Source organism: Lynx rufus, unplaced genomic scaffold (genome assembly GCF_022079265.1).
Source record: "Lynx rufus isolate CCGP_SWC_20201006 ecotype Redwood Valley unplaced genomic scaffold, mLynRuf1.p SCAF_12, whole genome shotgun sequence".
NCBI lineage: Eukaryota > Metazoa > Chordata > Mammalia > Carnivora > Felidae > Lynx > Lynx rufus.
Genome location: NW_025814826.1, coordinates 18,973,823 through 18,991,118, shown reverse-complemented (window position 1 = coordinate 18,991,118; position 17,296 = coordinate 18,973,823). Strand labels below are relative to the sequence as shown.

Here is a 17,296-nt window from a genome sequence, read left to right as displayed (position 1 = left end):
CCTCCCCCCGTTCATGCTCTGTCTCTCTCTGTCCCAAAAATAAATAAACGTTGAAAAAACAATTTAAAAAAAAATAAATAAATAAATTTAAAGCTATAAATTTCTCTCTTAACATCCTCCCCTCTTTTTTTAATCCTTTTCTTTTTAACTTTCCATTTTCACTTTATTCTACATCCTGAACTATATTGATACCAGCTAATAGTTTTTTTAAAAGTTAGTATTTAATTAGGATTGATTATGGTGTTTTCAGTAATTAGGGTAAGTATGCAGTGTCTTTCATGCAACTGAAAGTAACTTCCCTCAGTTTTTTGTGTGTGGGGGGGAGGAGGTGGGTGATTGTGGGGATGACTCTTGATTATTTTCTGAATACTTATATGTTTCTGGTTTGAAATTATTTTTAAACTCTTAGCTGTAATGCTAAGACAATTTAATAAAGAAAGAATAATTTTTTCAACAAATGGTGCTGGGATAACTGGATAGTTACACACAAAAGAATGAAATTTGACCTCTACCTCACACCAAATGTATCCACCACCAGAGTATAGGAAGTAAAACTAGAAAACTCTTAGAAAAAAACATAGGCCTAAAACTTCCTGACTTTGGATTTGGCAAAACCTTAGATATGACACCAAAAGTACAAGCAACGAAAGAAAAAAGTAGGAAAATAAAAAGCAAACTTTTGTGCTACAAAGGACACCATCAAGAAAGTGAAAAGACAGCCCACAGAATGGGAGAAAATTTTTGCAAATTATGTACCTGATAATAGATTTGCATCTAGAATATAAAGAACTCATCAGTAAAAAGGCAAATAACTCAATTAAAAGATGGGCAAAATCTGAATAGATGTTTCTCCAAAGAAAATATATAAACAGCCAGTAAGTACATGAACTGATGTTCGGATGCTCAGCATCATTAACCAGAGAAATGCAAATCAAAACCACAACGAGGTAGTACTTCACACTCACTAGTATGGCTATAATTAAAGAGGCAGATAATAAGAACTACTGGCAAGGAGATGTAGAGAAACTGGAACCCTCGTACTGCTGGTAGGAATGTAAAATGGTACAGTGAGTTGGGAAAACAGTCTGACAGTTCCTCAAAAGATTTAACATGGTTACAACCCAGCAATTCTACTCTTAGGTGTATAACCAAGAGAAATGAAACTTGTCCACACAAAACTTGTACACAGATGGTCATAATAGCACTATTCATAACTGTCAAAAGTGGAAACAACCCAGTATTTCCATCAACTGATGAATGGGTAAGTGAGATTTAGTATATTCATACAATGGACTATTATTTAGAAATAAAAAGGAATGAAGTACTGGTATGTACTATATCATGGATGAACCTTGAGAATATTATGTTACATGAAACAAGCCAGTCACAGTAGACCACACATTCTATTATTCCATTTATATGAAATGTCAAGAATAGGCACACCTAGAGAGAAATCAGTGTTGCCTAGGGCTGGGAGTTAGGGAAAGGGGAGAAAATGAGAATGATTGCTAATGGGTTTGGGTTTCTTTTTAGTGTGATGAAAATGTTCTAAAAGTGATTGTGGTAACAGTTGCACAACTCTGTGAATATACAAAAAACCATTCAGTTGTACACTTAAAACGGGTGAATTGTATGTGAATTATTTCTCAATAGAGCCATTATAGTTTTTTAAATGTTACCGGTGTTACTTATCCTTATTAGGAAGTAGTTTAGAGCTCTGAAGTAAGAACATCTGATATCAAATTTTGGTTCTACCATTTACTACTATTTTTAAAAAGTTTTTTTAAACTTTTTTTCTTAACTTTATTTATTAAGAGAGACAGGGAGGGAGGGAGGGAGGGAGGGAGGGAGAGAGAGAGAGAGAGAGAGAGAGAGAGAGAGAGAGAGAGAGAGAGAATCCCAAGCAGGCTTCGCGCTGTCAGTGCATAGGGCTGGAACTCACAAACCGTGAGATCATGATCGGAGCTGAAATCAAGAGTCTGAAACTTAACCTGCCGAGCCACCCAGGTGCCCCTACCTGTGTGACTTCTAAGTCTCAGTTTCTTCATTTGTAAGTGGATATTATAATCTAGAGATTGTTAGGATCAAATGAGATCCTGCACATGAAACAGTTAGCAAAGGGCCTGGCACCTAATAAATAATTAGCTAATGTTTGTTATTATTATTAGAATTTCAGCTGGCATTTGCAGAATAATTAAAATTCTTTTGACTACAACAGCCATTTGAAATGGGTCATTGTCAGAAAATTATTTTACTGTTCAAAATACAATTCTAATATTTGTGGCAAAGTTTTACCTCTTTTTTTTTTTAATTAATTTATTTAAGTTATCTCTACACCCCACGTGGGGTTTGAACTCACGATCCTGAGATCAAGAGTCGCATGCTCCTCCAACCAAGCCAGCTAGGTGCCCCTGATCTCTCCTTTTTTTAGGACAGATTTATTTGGCAAATCATTGTTATTATCTGGTGGTCAAAGAATCAAAGTATATCAAGCCCTCCTCACCCCAAAATTTACAACCATATCCTCCAAAAATTGGAACATACTTCTCTTACTTTTTTCAAATTCTCTAACAAATAGATGGTTATATCTACATTTGAACAGGAATATTTCCCAATTTAATTAACCAGACTGTTAATGTTCCTAGTCTTTATATTTGGGTAGATATTTTAAAATTCATTTGTTTAAGGGGTGCCTGGATGGCTCAGTCAGTTGAACATCTGGTTGAACTCTTGGTTTAAGTTCAGGTCATGATCTCACGGTTCGTGGGTTTGAACTCTCCATTGGGCTCCATGCTGACAGTGAGGAGACGACTTGGGATTCTTCTCTGCCTCTCTCAGCCCCTCCCTCTCTCTCTTTCTCCCTCTCTCAAAATAAATGAATTTAAAAAAAATTAAAGTTAATTTGCTTATAGTAATTTTCCATGCAGGTCTTTATATAGAGATAAATGCATTCATGAACGAAAAATTTAGTTTTAAAACTTGTACAGGTATCTTTATAATGTGTTTGAACTTTGTGAAAATGGACATTGAAAATTGTGCTGTATACATTCTCTGTGATTTGCTTCTTTTATGCAACACTTTTTCAGATTCGTTCATGTTGATGGATTCAATACATTCATGTTCACTGCCGCATAGTATTCTATTGTATCATTTTAATATTATTCATCTACTGTTCTGATGCATTTGGGTTTTTTGATATAAGGAAGAATGTAGCTATAAACATTAGTATACACATTTTTTGGTGTATCCAGTGTGATGGAATTGTTGATATGTGATATAGGAACTTTAATACACTTTGATTCTTAAAATTCAAAGGACTATATAAGTTATATAAAATGTAAATGATTATGCTTAAAGGGGTCACAACCCTTAACATATTTGCAGGGATTTTTTAATACAATTTAAATTTTTTTAATAATATAAAGGTTTAGAAAATATAGAAATGGGAAACATCACCTATAATTTTTAAATATTTATCTTATACATATATGTTTTGGCCAGATTGTAATTATAGTACTTAGATTTGTTTCCTGCTATTCATGCACATTTAACTATATATATGAAACATCATAGGTTTCTTATTTATGTCAGTTATTAATAGCTGGATATTACTTCCATTAGGGAGATAGACCATAATTTTCTTAGCCATTCTCTTCTTGTTGAAAGCTTATTTAGATTGTTTCTGGTATTTTGTTATAAAAAATACTGTGATGAACATGTGTGGGACTATGATTCTTTCCAGGGAGGGTCAAGGAAAAGCATCACAATAGCAGCCTGGAAACAATTACAAAACCTTTTTCGATCTAACAGAGGAATTAAAACTATTGACTGACTGATTAATATTAGGCAGTCTGTGGTATATGCTTTACATGTTTTTTCATTTAATCCTCAAATCAGTGAAATGAGTAGTATGCCCATCATATATTTACCTGATTGTATTATAATGATCTGTTTGTATCTGTCTCCTAAGAATTACATTTTATTTGAATCTTCAGGGTCTGTTTTAGTTCCTGGCACATAGTGAGACTCAATAGATGTTATCTACTGAAATGAATGTTTGAAAAGTTTTGCCTAGGGTCATCCCTGGACTTAACCATTCAAAATTCTCTTCTCTGCTACCTTTGTTTCTTGTGCCAAGTTTTACAGATCTTTGAGGGAGGGGATTGGTAATAAACTGACTCCAGGGTTGTGGCCTGAAAGGCACTTTTTAGACCACATCTCTGATTTTAAACTTTGTCTCTTTTTGTCAGTTATCTCTGCCAAAAATGTTCTGTCAAGAGGAAATTCTAGTTGGATTTGTATTAATGGATACTTCTGCTGAAATGAGTGTTTAAAATTACTATATGTTATTTATTCATTTGCAGTTTCGTTCTTTTCTCTGGTTATTTGGAATATTCAGTGAGATACATTAGAACCACTCTGTAGCTTTTTTTCAGTGGAGGGAGGAAGAACTATATTTTTTTTTAAACAACTTTTTTTTTTTAATGTTTATTGATTTTTTGACAGAGAGAGAGAGAGAGAGAGAGAGCGAGAGCATGAGCTGGGGAGGGGCAGAGAGAGAGGGAGACACAGAGTCCGAAGCAGCTCTAGGCTCTGAGCTGTCAGCACACAGAGCCTGACGCTGGGCTCAAACTCACAGACTGTGAGATCATGACTTGAGCCGAAGTCGGATGCTCAACCGACTGAGCCACCCAGGCGCCCCAGGAAGAACTATTCTTAACAACCTACAAAACTGGAGACTACCTAAATGCCCACTAAGCATTCTTGAATTCATTTACCCTACACCTCTGTGTTTCTACAGCACTTACTAATAGTTTCATTCATTTAAAACTAGTTTGCTTTTACCTTTATATTTTGCCATAAACATACCATTTTCATCACATGTTGTTGAGAGTTCTATACTTCATCTTTCTTTTGTTGTTGCTAACATGGAAAATCTTTGGTTTTATACCCCTATTTTTGTATACTTGGAGTATACTCTGAGTAACAAATTTAAAATGTAGGAATATTGGATAGTTTAAAACACACACATATTTCTTACACGTATGCTGGAAAGAATATACAGTTTTGGAATGCCATATAGTGAGGTCAAGATCCTCAACTAGAAAAGAAAGAGAAGCTGCTTTCAAGTTCTTCTGTTGCTGTATTAGTTGACGATCAGAAGTAAATCGTAAGTCAGGCTTATTTTGGTGATTGTGACTTACCAGAGAAGAATAAGAGAAGTAACATGAAATATAACTCCTTTTTTAAAGGAATTGAATTAAGATCTTTTAGCTCTTTTTTAGCTTTCCTGAATGTGCTCTCATAATTACTACTTTAACTAGGGGATATCTTATTTTGAAAGTACATATTTTTTTATATTTGTGAAAAGTATGTACCTAAGGTATGCTGAGAAAACTACTTTTATTCTGGTATTCTGTAATTCAGTAGAACTACTTATGATTTTTTAATTGTAATTCACAATGTGCAGCTTATTTGTGCAACACTTTGCCCTTATAAGTATTTTTGCTGAGTTTTAAATTTGAGTTTTAGTAAATAAAAATATATTTTCTAACTGCTTTACTGTAAGCAGTTGTTTTACTAATTTTGCTACTATTTTCCCATAACTCAGTTGTTTGTTGCAAGCCCTTTTCCTAACTTTGTAATAGGTTAATGATGGTCTTTAAAAAAAAAAGAAAAAAAAAGTCCCCTGGGGAACTACAGTAAGGTCTGTTATATTTCTTTTTGTTTAGTAGTGTCAAATTCTATTAATAAATATAATGAGTTATTTTTAAATTAGTTTTGTTTTTCAAAACTGATCTGACTATTATTGTTGCAAATTCAGTATTTCAACTATAATGGTCTTTACTACACTTTTTAAGTAAGATTTTAATATGTTAAACACCTTTTTCCCCCCTTCTTTAGGTATGGCTGATGGCAAGCATTGTACTTTTCCACATCTGCCTGGCAAAACCTTTGTCTATAATGCTTCTGAAGATAGACTGGAGTTGTGTGTGGATGCTGCAGGACATTTCCCCATCGGTCCTGATGTTGAAGATTTAGTTAAAGAGGCTGTAAGTCAGGTTCGAGCAGAGGCTACTACAAGAAGTAGAGAATCCAGTCCCTCACATGGGCTATTAAAACTAGGTAGTGGTGGAGTAGTGAAAAAGAAATCTGAGCAGCTTCATAACGTAACTGCCTTTCAGGGAAAAGGGCATTCTCTAGGAACTGCATCCAGTAACCCACACCTTGATTCAAGAGCTAGGGAAGCCCCAGTTGTACGGAAGCATAACACAGGGACAGACTTTAGTACTAGTTCCATTAAAATAGAGCCTTCTGTATTCACAGCTGCTCCTAGTAATAGTGAGCTTATTCGAATAGCTCCTGGAGTAGTTACAATGAGAGACAGCAGGCAGCTTGATCCTGATTTGGTTGAGGCCCAGCGAAAAAAATTGCAGGAAATGGTTTCTTCTATCCAGGCTTCAATGGACAAGCACTTGCGGGATCAAAGTACAGAGCAGCCACCATCTGATCTTCCTCAAAGGAAAGCAGAAGTTGTGAGTTCTTCTGTGAAGTCTGGGAGTCTTCAGACTGGCTTACCTGAATCTTTTTCCTTAACTGGTGGCACTGAAAATTTGAATATAGAAACAACTGATAGCTGTGTGGCAGAGGCACTGGGAGCAGCATTTGCTACAAGGTCAAAAGCACAAAAGGGAAATTCAGTGGAGGAGCCTGAAGAGATGGATAGCCAAGATGCTGAAATGACAAACACAACTGAGCCAATGGATCACTCTTGATTTATTTAGAGGCTAATAATAAAGGCAGAATGTTTATTGTGAATATGTAACATTTGTTGGCTGGGCCACATAACTCAATTAGTCATAAAAATCTTGTACGTATATAATTCAAAGATTATATCTTGTTATTCAGTGCATGACAGCAAGTGTGTGATTGGCAATAGCTTTTAATATACTGCTGCCCAGGCTGGCTCTGAATTCCTATAAATTAGTTATTAGATCTGCTGAGATGAGTTTCTTCCATACATGTGGTTCATTGGAAGTTTTTGTAACTTTAATTCCATGAAAGTCTTAATGTTTCAAACATGAAAATTCTCTTGCTAATGTTTGATTTCTGAAAAGGATAGAACTAGGGGGAAATGAGATTTTGCTAATGTTGATGTCATCAAGATAACCATTCCACATATTTATTAGAGTGTCAAAAGATTTATGTAAATTTGAAGGTTATCTGAACTAAATTATATCTTAAAATTCATAGAAGGATTTATTAGATACTGGGATCCTGACATTTCCGTGAACGTAAACACATTCATAGAGATATGTATTCTTGGTGAAAAATATCTTGAGAATAGAGTGTAATGATATAACATTTTGCTGATTTAAGCAAGGCTAGGGGGAAAATATCTATTCTAGAATGATAAAGTCAATGTGATTCAGTAATGTTGCTGTCTGAGCCAACACAGCCAATTGTGTGCTCTGTTGTTGATAATATGTTACCATTATTTTTTTAATCCTGGCCTGGTCAAGTACCACTGAATTTTTTTCTTTAATCTTGCAGAAAAGTTGATTGCAAAGTGTGGTAGAAAATATGAAAATAATGGTAGCAGTAGTTAATCTCTAATTTTCAGAGTTTGTCAGATTCACAGAGAATTTATATATAAGAATTTATCTTTATGAATGAGTTACATTGTTCTACAATTTTGATCAATGGTATTTAAGCTTGTATATGCTAAATGTCTTTGAGCCCCTTTGAACCAAAAATGTTTCCTTTTTTCCCTTAGCATCCATAAAATTTTCTTTATTTGTTGGCTTCACTTGGATTTGGATGCAAATTTTACTGCATCATACCCTGATCAACTGGGCATTTGCTTAAATAGTGTATTCATCAAATCTTTAGTGCCAGTTTCCTCAAGAAGCAGCTTTCATGCTTATTATACCTTAAAGACAAAGAATGTTTATCCTGAGATTGGTATTGCACTATTTTATCCTATTCTGCAAAGCTGTATTCTGAAATGTACATTTCAATCCATCTTTTTCCTTTGTTCACTGAAATTAAGTTGAATTTGAATGGATGAAAGACAAAATGTATGTTAATACAATCTCTTATCTAGAGCATTCAAAGCCTGGCTGTCTCTGTTTGCACATGTAACAGATACAGAACTGTGTTTTCAGTCTAAGAAAATGTTCATCAGAAAGTATATTATCAGGTGTTTCAAAATTTCAACCTGTTGATTCATTAAGGAATATATATACAGTACTTTGACTTGTGTTTCCAAAGAAGGGAGGTTTTAGATTTCTTTCTATGAAAGTATTTCTGACTGAATCCACTTACTAAATGAACTACTCCATTTTGAATCAGGAAAGAATGGAGAATCTAGACATTTTGCAAGTGATATCTGAGCAAGATATATATTTGGGTTTTATCACATCACATTTTAAACCATATTTTATCTCTTTTCTTCTAAATTTAGTTTCAATGATCTTAATACCTAAAGAGCAGGAAAATTTAGGACTTTTATATTGTGCACTCGTTTTGCATAAAGAACTGCAGCTACCAAATAATTATTTAGTTAGTATAGGTGGCTTCTGGGTATAAAACTAAAAATTAGAACTACCACTAACCACTATAATTATTTTGGGCTCTTTCACCCACTGAAACTGGCTTTTTCTTATTAGTTTAAATACAGGAAAACTGTTTAGCAAGCAGATGCACTGCTTCCAGGTAAATGATATAATCACCTTTTCTTTAACAAATATTTTCTTCACCTGTGGCTTGGCATGTTTAGTTAATAACTGAGAAATACACTCTCATAGCATAAAGTAAAAGTGTCAGGAATAAATTTTATCTTCCTATTATATTAAATATTTGCATTTAGTCAAATTAGAATGCACCTGTGAACATTAGAAGAAGGGCTTTAAACTCTGATAACACTATTAATTTCTCTTGCCACAGCAATGCTATTTAGAAGCCAGTTAGGTATGAATATTATAATAGTTTGGGTTCTCCCTTGATAAAGAATAAAAGGCTTGATTTTGAGAGTGGTCAGATTTTCTGAAATTATTTTAAATTTGCTGAAATTTGGGTGGAGTAACTAGTAGGTTTTGAGAAGCGGGCCAGGTATCATCTTCACAAGTTTTAGAAAGAATTTAAGTGCTTAATTTTCATCCTTTGTCCTTCCATGTGGTTATCATAATCAAATACATGACCACAGACTTCTTATTTTTTAGTACTGCCATTTGTGGTCACCACAACTTTGAGTTCAAGCTAGAGATCATAAATCGTTAAAATATTTTTTTTAGCCCTAGATGTAACATAACCATAACTCAATCTTATAATTAAATTCTATTTGCGATGTTTCACTGAAACTTAAAGTAAAATTGTAAGTTTTTCTCTTCAGTAATACATTTTATAAGTAGTCATACCAAGTTTGAAATGATGACCAAAAGTCCAAGTAGAGTTGAAGATGGTGTATGTTTAGAATAGTGGTAATGACAAACTGGTTGAAATTGAAGAAAACAAGACACTGCCATATATTATAAGCTAGAATATAATGAACTCCAAGAGAATGTTTACTCAGGAACTGGTTAAAAAGTAAGCCTAAGTTTCCCCTTTCACTATGTTTCAAGTATTTTGTTGGAAAATGTTAGAATGAAGACCTGAGAGAAATTTAGCAAATGCTATTGACTGTGAAATTTGCTTTATATCTTCTGATGATTTTTAGTTTGGTTTTCACAATCAAGCCTACTGCTTGCAATTAAGACATCAATCTGAAATGCATCTGTGAATCCCAGCCACAGGTCCCTATTGCCATTCTTTTTAAGTATCTAACTTGATTTGAAATGAGCAGACTTTTGTGTATGGTCTCTTACCTCAGGGAAGATCACTTGCTAGCAATTCATATATTACTAATGACAGGTTTTTGAGAATTGTACTGACATCACATGTTAGCTACTAAATGCACAATTTATAACTATTACTTTATGGAGCTGCCTACTAATACTGACTGCTAGTGAACATTTTCTTAAAAATTTAGAACTCGCTAATTACTAATCTTTAGCTATGAAGTAAACTCGTAACTTCTGTCATTAATTATGCTTTGATCAATATAGTGACAATATCTAATACTGTGTTTATTTCAGAATATCAGTACAATTTTGTCTTCATTTTTCAATAGGAATTTCAGTTGGCCCACACTTAAAATACTGCAGAGTAGATATTGAGAGTTTCATGGTTCCCAAAACAAGATCTCCATATTAAGATTTTCCTAGAAGCCTTTGCAAAATTGAATTAAGCTGCATTTGATACGAATTTAAAATGACCTTTATCATAGCAGTAGTGAGATACATACTCTACATAAGTTGAGTAGATATATCCTACAGTTCAAGATTATATAATTTAACAAAATTGTACATTCTCAAGGCTCTTCACAATATAAGAAATTAATTTGCAAAAGAGAACTATTCACTTGAAAACATACCACAGTAGAATGTTTACTTAAGAAATAAAATAACAAAGCGGAGCTATTGTAAGATTTATAGTTAACTGTAAGTTCTGCCATTCTTAATAATTCTTTGAGATACTGTGTTTCAATTCATATTTAATGATAATTAAATTGTGGGAATTTTAACGTTTGTTCCAAAATAGCAGAAATTGTAAAAAATTGTGAATTATTGGAGAAAATGCCATTACTTGTATATCTGACATTTAATTTTTTAAATTATGGAGTCTACATGCTTTTGTAGTATAATATTAATACAATGATTATTCTCTTGTAAAAGAAAAGGAAAATTAGTAAAAAAAAAAAGTTTTAGTTGATATTATCTGCTTGTGAGTATCAATTACTTAGTATTTAAAATTTGAAGGTATTGCATATTTTTCTTTAGAATGCACAAGTCCCTGAGCCTTTTATGCCTATGATAGGGCAATAAAAGAGTGAAAAGGTTATCAATATTTCAGGTTTATTTGACTTTAAGAATTAGTGCCAAGAGCTGGAGAGTCTACTTTTTGGAGAGAAATACTCTTTAGAATATGTAAAAATAAGTGGTAATGTAAATATTTAGAAAAATCACATAGCTAGTGCTTTAATTGCTCAATTAAATAGTATAAATGTTTTATCATCCCTAAGGCACTGGCTGTTACCCATTATTTTCTGATTTTGTGGTTGCTGTATATATTACATTTGAGTAATAAATAATTGGTAATAGTGTATTATAACTATATAGTGTTCTACAGCACACCTCACACTGTACAGTATTTGAAGTTTTCTTTTATATTAATAAAACTATAAGTTAATACATACTGATTTTCCCCTCGACTTCTCCACAGTAGCTTTTTAAAATAATTTTTTATTCTTTAGTTTCCTGGAATTATACTTTAATAATATAATGCATGAAAATATAGTTCAGTTTTATAAAGGAATTCTTACTATAATAAAGTCTTTTCTAAACTTTTAGTGGGACATCATATAGGGACAGAAGTTTCCCCCTTAATGTGATCTCAATGGAAATGAAGTGGACTCAATTAGAAAAGAATGAGCAAAATTTCTTTAGGCATTTTACATAATTGGGTTATGGAACGCTTACTGAATATTTAAAGACAAAACAGACATGTTCCAATAAAGACATAACTTAGTTTTGTGCTGTTTTTTTAAAAAATACTTGTTAGGCATAATGAAATGAAGGGAAATAAAGAAAATAGTAACATTTGTAGAGCTTAGCAATCAACATGACATACTTACTTTGAAGTTTTAATATGTATGTTTAATATCCAATTTGTTAGACCTGTTTAACTTAGAGCAGAGTCTCAGACACTAGACTTCTAGAACTGAGTCTGGGCACGCTGCTTATGGTATGATCGCTCTATGCTTCATTTTCCTCTCTAGGAGGATGATGAGGATATCTACTCCTGGGGTGGTTGTGAGGATTAAAAGAGTTAATACTTATCAGATGATTGGAATAGTGCCTGACATAAAGTAAACACTCAAATGTTTACTATTACTGTTATTTACATATCACAGTAATTCAGTAGAGTTCAGTTGCCATTTAAAAGGGATAAATCCTCATATACAGGACACATTATTTAAATAGTTCGTTTTGTTAGGTTAAAACCTGCTTTATTTGTGATATATGGTTAATGGGCTAAAAACTGAATGGTTTGTATGTTCAAATATTTATGCAAGAGCTTTATGACCACATGCAATACTGAAAATCTGGAGAACTGACAGTCTTGTGCTTCTCACTAACTTGTTCTGTGACCTAAGGCAAGTCATGGAGCCTCTCAAGGCCTCCATTTCTACTATAATCTTTTGGTTCTACAGTTGTTACCTTCTTGTTCTGCTGACCATGTCATCATGGGCTCACTTGCTGATGATCTAGTGCTTATGGGACAAGTGACATTGGTGTGGGCTCCAAGTAAACTAAACAATTAGCTTTGCTTTATGCTTTGGCTGGCTACACTTGTCCCAAACTTGGACTTGAGGTCTTGTACATGCATCCCACTGGTCACATACCGTATAGTTTGAAGCTCTCAAAAACTTCAGTGAATAAAATGAGATAAACATCCTACTCATGACAGTTCAATATGGATTTTATTTTTATTGACTGGCTTTTTCAGACCCCAGTAACTGCAATTATGACTGCATAGTTGATTGTTTCTAATCATTAAAAATGTATACAGAAAAATGAAGTAAGTCTTTAATTGATTTCCTAAACTGTATATGGTATATTGAGATGAAAAACTTACAGGTTCTTTAAACCTGTACTCTTTCCTGGGGCACATGGGTGGCTGAGTCGGTTAAGCATCTGACTTCAGCTAAGGTCATGATCTCGTGTTCTGGGAGTTTGAGCCCTGCATCCAGCTCTGTGCTGACAGCTCAGAGCCTGGAGCCTGCTTCAGATTCTGTGTCTTCTCTCTGTCCCTCCCCTGTTTCTCTCTCTCTCTCTCTCTCTCTCTCTCTCTCTCTCTCTCTCTTGCTCTCAAAATAATAAACATTAATTTTTTTTTTTAAACCTGTACTCTTCCCTTGTTGGAACTAAACCTGTCGTTGGTCCATTTGTCAGACCACATAAATCTTCATCTAAAAACAAACTGTGTGGGAATCTGGGGGGATTATTCCTGTTTGTCAGTTCCATGTATAGAAAGAAACACGTATAGTATGAGGTCTACCTGTAAAATAATGACTTATTTTTATATTTGATTTATGGAATCAACATTATACTTGAATCATTCATTCATTTAATCTGTTTATTAAGCACTGATCAAAAGCCAAGCTTCTGTTCTAGGAACTGGGGAAACAATTCTAAATGAGACAAAGCCCATGTAGAAGCTTACATCCCAATGATGGAGACAAGCAATAAACACATTCATAACTATCATTTAGTGACCATTTCCCTGTATCCAGACAATAGGTGAACCACAACATGTAAAATTAGTTAAACCCTCAAAACAACTCTTTGTGGTTGGGTAACGCCATTGTCTTCATCTTTCAGGACACAGACTCAAGTAGGTTAGGTAGTTAACCCAAGGTCCTGGACTTAATAGGTGGCCAAGTAAAATTTGGTGGTCACATAGGTCTATAAAAACGTCTATTGTTAAATCTAGCTCATTTTCAGGTATGCCAACCTGGTTTGAAATTATTTCAATGTGTGTACCACCTGGCTTTAATTTCACTTCCTACAATTTCCCTTCCTGAACCTCAATCCTCTACCCCAAGTTCTTGGATTTTCCTTCTCCAAATTGGGAGGTGCTTTAGAGAAGGATTTCCACATTTCTTAGATAATTGATCTGGGTAAATTTGAGAATCATTGGTTAGATGAAAGTCCAGTTCCCTCATGGTTACTTGCATTTCCCCTAGAAAACATTTCTATGAAATCTATTATGTGCCAGGTACTTTGCTACACATAAGAAATAATAAAATGGTAAGAAAGACTTACTTCCTGCCATCATAATCTTTAGTGAAGGAGTCATTTAAACAAGCTCACTTGTCATCATGGGCATCCCTTGGTGGTGAGGGTTACACTACAGGAGGAACTAACCTGACCTACTAGTGGTTTAGAGAAGGCTTCCTTAGAAGTGATGTCATTCGAGATCAAAAGAATTAATATGATGTTTAAAAATCAAATTGGCAAGATTCAGTACTACCAAAAATATTTTTTAGGGCAGTGAATCAAACAAAATTAAGTGTGATGTTTATGTTTGCCACCCTTTAGACCCCAAATCCTTCCTGTAAGAGGGTGGTGATCCAGTTGAATGGATAGGGACGAAAACGTTTGAGAAAGCTCGTGCAAATAGGGTTGCTAAGGAAAAGGAAACACACTGTAACAGAATGAGATTCTAAATTCAGTGCATAAAACCAACTTGAGAATATGAGCCTATCCTTTGAAACTAAAAGGTATCTTTGCTACTGAATATGACCAGTATAAGATGCATGGATGTATAACAAAAATTTTAGCAAAATAGTAAAGAAAGAATCAAATTAGGAGCTAGAAACCCTCAATTATTTGCTTTTTTCTCCAGCATTACCAGGATTATAGGAAGATTAGTTCCATTTCTTCCTCTAGCTTCTCATGGCCCTGTCATGGTATTTGTCATTTCCTCTGTTTCCATGTAGCAGTAGGACTGCCTAAGTGACTAGTAACCAATGTAAAAGTTGCACTTGGAATATTTCTTTTTTTTTTTTTTTAAGATTTTTAAAAGTGTTTTTTTATTTATCTTGAGGGAGAGAGAGAGTTGGGGGAGGGGGCAGATAGGGAAGAGCCTGACGCGGGGCTCGAACTCAAAAACCGTGAAATCATGACCTGGGCCAAAATCAAGAGTCTGATGCTTAACCAACTTAGCCACCAGGTGCCCCCAAGCTTGCTTTTCAAATTAAGACTATTTCATTTTGTGATCTTATGGCATGTGATTTGGCTATGTCTTTAGTATAATAAACTTTACAATGTTATTAAATTTATTTTTTGGTACAGTGAAATAATTAGAGAAATTAAATCAATAGCTGAAAAAGTATAAAAGTTTTCATTGAAATGGGCCTTAATTGTATTCCTTTTTAAAAAGTTATTCTCAAAGCAATGAATGTATTTGGCTAAAAAAAAATTCAAAACTAGATAGAAAGACACCCAGTTCCTTCATCTCAATTGCTAAATCAACAATTTCTATTTTGGTGGTTACCTCCATAACAGGTCTAATCTCTTGATTTATCAACGTTAGACAGTATTTGATTCCTCCATTATGAAAGATGAATTCCCTTGCCATTTTTAGGTCATCTTCTAACTTCATATAATATACTTCAGTCTTATTGAGCCATCAGTTTTATTTTATTTCATTTTTATTTCATTTTTTTAAAGTTTATTTTGAGAGGAGAAAGAAAGTGGGGGAGGGGCAGAGAGAGAGAGGGAGAGAGAGAATCTCAGGCAGGCTCCACACCATCAGCACAGAACCCCATGCAGAACTCGAACTCATAAATCGTGAGTTCCTCCCATGCTACTTCCTAACTTTTATGAGCTATACTATTACTGTTATGTTGCCAAGTCCTAATGTTATTCAAAATATGTTTTGTAGCCATAATTGCTTTAAAAGTAAATATAGTTCGAAAATAGGCAAGGTGATCCCAAATATCAAAATCAGAAGGGTTTTTTGAGACTCCAGCTAGAAGTTGAAACTTTCCCAAGGCAGACATTAGAAGTTAAATAGATTTGTGTTTTAGGGGCACCTGGGTGGCTCAGTTGGTTAAGTATCTCACTTTGGCTCAGGTCATGATCTCATGATTCGTGGGTTCTGGCCCTGAGTCTGGCTCTGTGCTGACAGCTCAGAGCCTGGAGCCTGCTTGGATTCTGTGTCTCTCCCTCTCCCTCCGCCCCTCCCCTGCTCATGCTCATGCTCTGTCTCTGTCTTTCCCAAAAATAAATAAACATTAGAAAAAAAAATTTTAACAGATTTGTGTTTTAAAAAATCCCTCAGGTGGCCAAGTAGAGAGGATACAGTGAATTGGACAAGCCTAGAGGATGAGAGATCAGTTAAAAGACTTGCTGTAATTGGGGTGCCTGGGTTGGTTAAGTGTCCAACTTCAACTCAGGTCATGATCTCGGGACTCATGAATGTGAGCCCTGAATTGGGCTCTGAGGTCTTAAAGTGCAGAGCTGGCTTCAGATCCTCTGTCTCCCTCTCTCTCTCTGCCCCTTCCCAGCTCCCATTCTCTCCCTCAAAAATAAATAAACATTTAAAAAAAAAAAGTCTTGCTATAATTGGTGAGAGATGGAAGCCTGAACTGACCCACTGGCTGTGGGCATGTCAAGGAGAGGATATTTCAGAGACAGTGAAAAGTGAATCCAGACTCTCAGGTTAGGAGTTGAGAGGCTGGATGGTAGTCCTACTAATTTGGAATAGGATACTGGAGTAATTCCAGATTGGTAGAAAGGGAGTGAATTCCATTTGGGGCAGTGTGAATTTGGGGTGTTTAGTGCTTCCAGAGGGAGAGAGATGGAGTTCAGGAGAAGGGTTGGGATTGAAAGTGAAGACCTGTAAATCATAGGATATGACTGAAGTCATAGAAGTGGATGAGATAGTCTAGGAAGAGAGTGTACAGTGAGAAGACAGCCAAATGCAATTTGGGAGAATGCGAACATTTAAGGAGCTGGCAGAAGAGAGACTTCCAAAACAGTCTGAGGTAAGGAAATCATGGAGGTGAGGTCACGGAAAACAAGGGTGAAAGTTTCAAATAAAAGGAAGTAATAAAGTCAAATGCTATAGTAAGTTCAAGTAAAATGAAATTGAATTTCTTTCTTCAAGTGTCCATTGGATTTAACAGGGTTTGGTGACTTTTACAGACACAATTCCACTGCATGGTGGTAAAGGTTAGATTACACTAGGACTGAAGACTGATGGGATAGCCACGTCAAGACACCTTTGAAGTTTGCCTGAAAGGGAAGAAGGGAAGATAGCAGACACCGGGTTATGGGAGGGAGGGACAGATGGATGAATGAATCGATTTAGATCAATATTTTCAAAACTACCAGAGCCTGTGTCCCCTTTTTATAACCATATACTCTACTCCTTATACCCTACTAAAGTGATATTCATAGATAACTTACAAATTTTTAAAAAATCAATTTAATGTTCTCCCTATAATATGGAGGAGAAACAGAAGAGATTTATAATAAAATCCAGCTGATATATACGTAGAATCGCTATGAAAATAGCTAGAAACATAGATATTGGTGGGCTCCATTTCTGTCTTAAACCCTTAAGCTGAGTTACCCTCAGTGATGTGATTTTCTAAAATGGAGAAACAACTCTTGATTAAGTC

General features: G+C 34.7%; 1 protein-coding gene across 1 annotated transcript in view; it reads left to right on the top strand.

Annotated features, from left to right (window-relative positions):
- VCPIP1 (valosin containing protein interacting protein 1) overlaps positions 1-10,817 on the top strand; it is a 28,381-nt gene extending 17,564 nt beyond the window's left edge. The window contains exon 3 of the mRNA XM_047073993.1: positions 5,905-10,817. Coding sequence (XP_046929949.1) covers positions 5,905-6,776 — 872 coding nt within the window. The 3' untranslated portion in view covers positions 6,777-10,817. The remainder of the gene's footprint in view (positions 1-5,904) is intronic.
- The last annotated feature ends 6,479 nt before the right edge of the window (positions 10,818-17,296 follow it).